General features: G+C 35.0%; 1 protein-coding gene across 1 annotated transcript; it reads left to right on the top strand.

The window, feature by feature from the left end:
- The first annotated feature begins 266 nt into the window (after nt 1-266).
- Nucleotides 267-1,034, top strand: LOC136837828 (uncharacterized). The gene has a single exon (XM_067102727.1). It carries the CDS (start codon nt 267-269, stop codon nt 1,032-1,034), a length of 768 nt encoding a protein of 255 aa, XP_066958828.1.
- Nucleotides 1,035-7,097: the final 6,063 nt, after the last annotated feature.

Below are 7,097 nucleotides of genomic sequence, written 5' to 3'. Positions count from 1 at the left end.
TTTTACTTGCATGTGGAGTCGTGTCATCAATCTAAAACTTTGTATTGATTTGTCTGTCAAGGAATTTTTGAGAGCTTTTCAATTACATGCTTTTGAATTTGGAATTCCTCAGTTTTGTATGGGTGATCTTGGTAGTCAGCTCACTGCTGCTGCTAATATCATAACTGATTATATCAAGGATCCAGAGACACAACTGTACTTTGAAGAGAATGGTGCATCCATTGAAATTTGATCAGTATTTTAAGGGTTGTAGTCAGTTGGGATCGATGGTCGAGAGCTGTGTCAAGCTCACAAAGAGACTAGTGTATGGGGCTATTCGAAATGATGTCCTAGATTTTCGGGATTTTGAGTATATAATTTGCCAGACGGTTCATATGGTAAATCGTCGCCCTATAGCTTTTAAGGAAGTATTGAGGGATGATAGTGGGGATGTTATACCTGACCCAATTACACCTGAGATTTTGATTCATGGTTATGACTTGCTATCTATTAATATTATTCCAGAATTACAAGCTTTCCCAGATATAGATCTTGAATGGTTACCAAGGCATGATCCTGTCCAGTTGATTCAAGATAGTTATCATAAACTTAGAAAAGTTAGAACTCGTTTGATTGAGGTTTACAATAATGAATTTCTAAGTAATTTAGTCACTAAGGCTGTTAACGTTAAGAACCGATATAAGCCAGTCAGTCATAAATCTTTGCAAATTGGAGACATTGTACTTATTAAAGAAACCCACACCAAACCTACTAATTACCCCATGGCAATTGTTAAAGAAATTACAACAAATGTGAATGGAGAAGTAACAGGGGCATTAGTTTTCAAAGGGAAAACGAAAGAGTTGGTTAAACGTCATTCATCGACCTTGATCCCTTTATTAATGGTAAATGAACTGTCTGAACACAGTAAAAGGGCATTAAAGTTGAATGTTGCTTGTCCTGCTGATCATGCTGTAACTAAAAATGGTGTTCGTCCTAAGAGGAAAGCTGCTCTCCTTAGTGAAGAGAGAACTAGAAGAATTTTAGACGATTAAAAGGTCAAGATTTTAGGAATACAAAAACAAATACTTGAGTAGTTTTTTGTTTACTTATTCAATTTCCATAAATTTGAAATTGAATCCCTCCTGAATGTATATAAAAAAATTGTATAACATTTTTTCTTGATACAGAATTTCCATATTCAACTTTAGTATACTGTTCTTTTGTACCAGGATTTTTGTAAATAAGGGAGGCAGACAATTATCTCTTTAATGATCTTTATTCATGGTGGTTTGTTCTTTCTTTTATTATATATATGTTGTTCTATTTATATTTTCTTGAGGCTGCCTATGATAGCTTGTGTTATTAGTAATAATTATGTAAATATATTAAATTTATCTTTGGGAGACAAAATACCTATCATATGAGGCCTCAGTTGTTTAATTGTTTAAGCACAATAACTGCTCGTAGATCCCTATACCACAGACGGCAGCAGCATAGACGTCGGTTACGAGAGCAGCAGACAAAAGGGCAGTTGGCTATTGACTTCAGGCCCTACCACTTCCTCTCTGGATTATATTTGAGTGCCCATGTTAAGCCGGATTGTTTAACAAATGGAATTGAGAGTTTATACAGTTCCTTGTCGACATCTTATGGCTATGTAAAGGTCCATATCAGCGCATGCCTCTGCATGGAAGTCAGCCACATACTTCGTAACATCTCTGCTATTACCAGACATCGTTACGTCTTCTTCGTCAGCAGTATCATCCGTCAGCAGATTAATGGGAATGGTGTATAATTTGAGGTATGTCTCCCAAAGAATTAGATACAGTTTTTGCAGGGGATTAAAATTAGCATTAAGAATATTTCGTTTGCCTAATAATTATTTAATTCGAAATCGATTCTTTTTCCCGTGTTTACGACCTATCATAGTTTGTCCTAGAAATCTGTGGTTTAAAGTGGAGGTTATTCCGTAATTTGTGAAGGTGTTCTTTAAGTTCAGTGAATTTCATTCTTCGGTGTTCGTAATGTTTTTCCTTGCTTACGTAATTTAAGTTTTGTGGGTACGGAGAAAATTAATATCCTTTTGGGACTATTGAATGATTCTGTTAATAGAAAAGTGTTTTATTTAATTTCATAAGTATTACCTTGTCCTGATGTTTAATTTCATTTGCGAATATCAGTTATTTGCTTTAACACTGTAATGCTGCCCTTCATAGTTACGTAGATTATTTATTTTATATTTGTAACTTCAGATAACTGGGGCTGGATAAAACATCGAAGGTTCGCATTAGGCATGTGTATCACCTTTCGTTCGTCACTCATCGTACGGAGGTTGCCTATTCATCATAACTCAGCCAACAATGCCTGACTGTGTCTTATTGTAAATAAAGTATGAAGTTTTTTTTCATGCATTTTTATAATCATTTAAATGACTGAGTTATACAAATTGAGTCTTGATAAAGTTTTTGTCCATGGCATCCTCAGCAGGATGCCATGGACAAAAACTCATTATCTATGTCTTAGTTTGAATAATGAGAGTACCTTGCTCATGGACCCTGAAGTTACAGACTCTCTAAGCATTCAGTCAAATTTCTCAGTAATTAGCAAGAAAGGTAAATTGATCGAGTCTGAGTTGAGGGAAAGCAACAGGCGATCGATTACTTGAAGATAGTTGTTTTTACTTTACAAATTACGACGTGACTACTACAATGACAGTGATGTTGAAGTAAATGATCGTCTCGTTAAGTTTGCATTGAATAACACCCATCAAATGAAGAAGGAAGACTCGTAATGCCATTATTATGGAATTTTAAGTATTCTCATTTACTTGGTAAGAATAAAATTTTGGCAGAGTTAGTACTGAAATCTAATCTGAAGAAGCTTAAAAAGAAAGAGTCGAATTTGCTTTTGATGAATGAATCCTTTAAAGAGCAAGAACGATTAGGTATTATCGAGAAGATAGATAACCTAGATCAGTTTTTTGAAAGTTACCCTGAAAGTAGCTTTTACCTCACATGGGGTGTTCAAACCAGATCGCGAAACCACGAAGTGTCGTGTCGTTTTTCTTTCTAATCTGTGTGGGAGAGAGATAAACCATTGACTGTATCCCACAATCAAGCTATGTTTGTGGTCCTGTCTTAAACCAAAAGTTATCTTCTGCTCTCTTACATCTTAGATTCGACCGAAAACTTTTATGCTTTGATATTAAGAAAGCTTTTAATCAAATAGCCTTAAATGAAGCTGATAAAAATAAACTTTTGTTTTTTTGTGGTTCAGAGATGTGGATCGTGGTGATTTTTCTCTCATTGGTTACAGGAATTCAAGACTAAGTTTTGGTCTTAGATGCTCTCCTACCTTATTAATGTTGGGTTGTATAAAATTCTTGTATTAGATGCACATAGTGATTCGCCAAAGCTTCAAGAGCTTAAAAGACTAATGTATCAGTTGTTCTACATGGATAATGGTGCAGTTTCTTGTAATGATTTTGAAAGTTTGAATTGGGCTTACCTTCAACTTAAGAATATATTTGAACCTTACAAATTTGAATTACAACAGCTTGCAACCAATGATGAAGCACTGCAGAGTGAGATTGATTCAGTATCTGATGAAAAGACGGCAACTAAAGTTAAGCTTCTTGGGATGCAGTGGGATAGAGAAACTGATACTCTTTCCACTAAGCCAATTAATTTAGACAGTAATGCAAATACAAAGAGATTAATTCTGAAGTCTGTTGCATCTCAATTTGATCTGTATAATTTCAATGGGCCACTTATGAATAGAAGTAGGCAGTTTTTGCATGAGTTGCAGTGCAATAAGTCTTTAGATGGGATGATAAGCTAACAAGTGACTTGACTCGGGAATGGAGAAATATTTGTAACTAAGCTAATTCTTCTCCTGAGATTGAGATAAAGAGGTTTGTTGGTAAAAGGGATGGTTCCTATAGGCTGGTTGCGTTTACAGACAGTAGCAAATCTATGTATGGTGCAGTGATATTTATCTAAGATGTGGACAGTAAAGAAGTTAGCTTTGTCTTGGCTAAAAATCGCATGGTAAATAAACAGTTGGAACTTAAGAGTGTTCCCTCATTGGAGTTTCAGGCTGTTGCTTTTGGTACTAAAATTTTAATTGATTTGTTCAAGGAGTTGACTGGAACTTCTTGCATAAAGCCTATCAAAATAGTTGCCCTTAACTTGTTCACAGATAGCATGGTAACCTTATCCTGGCTTAATGCTTATTCAAGTAAAATTGATAAAATGCAAAGGAGATCAGTGTTCATCATGAATAGGCTCTGATCACATTAGCAAATTGTGCAGGAAATCTTTCCTGTGACATTTAGTTTTGTATCTGGTATTGAGAATCCTGCAGATTGCATAACTGGACCCCTGTCGTTTAAGACCCTATCTAGAACAAATTACTTTTCAGGGCCAATCTTCCTGTATGATGAGAGTGAGATTGAAATGAGTAAAGGGAGATATTTTAACAGTAATTATTCCAAATCCTTTGGCTGAATCAGGCTCTAGCTCTGATTCTTTTCAATGTAACTTGAATGTGAACATATCCTATGATCAATTAGAACACCTTGTTCCCTTGGAGTAATTATTCAAGCTTTTTGTTAGATTGAATGGGCAAAAGGTAAAAGTTTTTGGCTTCTTTGTTTTACTTGCATGTGGAGTCGTGCCATCAATCTAAAACTTTGTATTGATTTGTCTGTCAAGGAATTTTGAGAGCTTTTCAATTACATGCTTTTGAATTTGGAATTCCTCAGTTTTGTATGAGTGATCTTGGTAGTCAGCTCACTGCTGCTGCTAATATCATAACTGATTATATCAAGGATCCAGAGACACAACTGTACTTTGAAGAGAATGGGGTGCATCCATTGAAATTTGATCAGTATTTTTTAAGGGTTGTAGTCAGTTGGGATCGATGGTCGAGAGCTGTGTCAAGCTCACAAAGAGACTAGTGTATGGGGCTATTCGAAATGATGTCCTAGATTTTCGGGATTTTGAGTATATAATTTGCCAGACGGTTCATATGGTAAATCGTCGCCCTATAGCTTTAAAAAGGAAGTATTGAGGATGATAGTGGGGATGTTATACCTGACCCAATTACACCTGAGATTTTGATTCATGGTTATGACTTGCTATCTATTAATATTATTCCAGAATTACAAGCTTTCCCAGATATAGATCCTGAATGGTTACCAAGGCATGATCCTGTCCAGTTGATTCAAGATAGTTATCATAAACTTAGAAAAGTTAGAACTCGTTTGATTGAGGTTTACAATAATGAATTTCTAAGTAATTTAGTCACTAAGGCTGTTAACGTTAAGAACCGATATAAACCAGTCAGTCATAAATCTTTGCAAATTGGAGACATTGTACTTATTAAAGAAACCCACACCAAACCTACTAATTACCCCATGGCAATTGTTAAAGAAATTACAACAAATGTGAATGGAGAAGTAACAGGGCATTAGTTTCAAAGGGAAAACGAAAGAGTTGGTTAAACGTCATTCATCGACCTTGATCCCTTTATTAATGGTAAATGAACTGTCTGAACACAGTAAAAGGGCATTAAAGTTGAATGTTGCTTGTCCTGCTGATCATGCTGTAACTAAAAATGGTGTTCGTCCTAAGAGGAAAGCTGCTCTCCTTAGTGAAGAGAGAACTAGAAGAATTTTAGACGATTAAAAAGGTCAAGATTTTAGGAATACAAAAAACAAATACTTGAGTAGTTTTTTGTTTACTTATTCAATTTCCATAAATTTGAAATTGAATCCCTCCCTGGAATGTATCTAAAAAAATGTATAACATTTTTCTTGATACTAAATTTCCATATTCAACTTTAGTATACTGTTCTTTTGTACCAGGATTTTTTTGTAAATAAAGGGAGGCAGACAATTATCTCTTTAATGATCTTTATTCATGGTGGTTTGTTCTTCTTTTTATTATATATATGTTGTTCTATTTATATTTTCTTGAGGCTGCCTATGATAGCTTGTGTGTTATTAGTAATAATTATGTAAATATATTAAATTTATCTTTGGGAGACAAAATACCTATCATATGAGGCCTCAGTTGTTTAATTGTTTAAGCACAATAACTGCTCGTAGATCCCTATACCACAGACGGCAGCAGCATAGACGTCGGTTACGAGCAGCAGACAAAAGGGCAGTTGGCTATTGACTTCAGGCCTACCACTTCCTCTCTGGATTATATTTGAGTGCCCATGTTAAGCCGGATTGTTTAACAAATGGAATTGAGAGTTTATACAGTTCCTTGTCGACATCTTATGGCTATGTAAAGGTCCATATCAGCGCATGCCTCTGCATGGGAAGTCAGCCACATACTTCGTAACATCTCTGCTATTACCAGACATCGTTACGTCTTCTTCGTCAGCAGTATCATCCGTCAGCAGATTAATGGAATGGTGCATAATTTGAGGTATGTCTCCAAAGAATTAGATACAGTTTTTGCAGGGGATTAAAATTAGCATTAAAGAATATTTCGTTTGCCTAATAATTATTTAATTCGAAATCGATTCTTTTTCCCGTGTTTACGACCTATCATAGTTTGTCCTAGAAATCTGTGGTTTAAAGTGGAGGTTATTCGTAATTTGTGAAGGTGTTCTTTAAGTTCAGTGAATTTCATTCTTCGGTGTTCATGTTTTTCCTTGCTTACGTAATTTAAGTTTTGTGGGTACGGAGAAAATTAATATCCTTTTTGGGACTATTGAATGATTCTGTTAATAGAAAAGTGTTTTATTTAATTTCATAAGTATTACCTTGTCCTGATGTTTAATTTCATTTATGAATATCAGTTATTTGCTTTAACACTGTAATGCTGCCCTTCATAGTTACGTAGATTATTTATTTTATATATGGTAACTTCAGATAACTGGGGCTGGATAAAACATCGAAGGTTCGCATTAGGCATGTGTATCACCTTTTCGTTCGTCACTCATCGTACGGAGGTTGCCTATTCATCATAACTCAGCCAACAATGCCTGACTGTGTCTTATTGTAAATAAAGTATGAAGTTTTTTTCATGCATTTTTATAATCATTTAAATGACTGAGTTATACAAATTGAGTCTTGATAAAGTTTTTTGTCCATG

Source organism: Macrobrachium rosenbergii, unplaced genomic scaffold, assembly GCF_040412425.1.
Source record: "Macrobrachium rosenbergii isolate ZJJX-2024 unplaced genomic scaffold, ASM4041242v1 13869, whole genome shotgun sequence".
Lineage (NCBI taxonomy): Eukaryota > Metazoa > Arthropoda > Malacostraca > Decapoda > Palaemonidae > Macrobrachium > Macrobrachium rosenbergii.
Note: the sequence above shows the minus strand (reverse complement) of the source record. Positions and strands in the feature narration are given on the sequence as shown.

What these genes read in the sequence shown, in the direction of transcription:
- LOC136837828 (XM_067102727.1), top strand. Translation starts at nt 267, where the DNA reads ATGGTCGAGAGCTGTGTCAAGCTCACAAAGAGACTAGTGTATGGGGCT.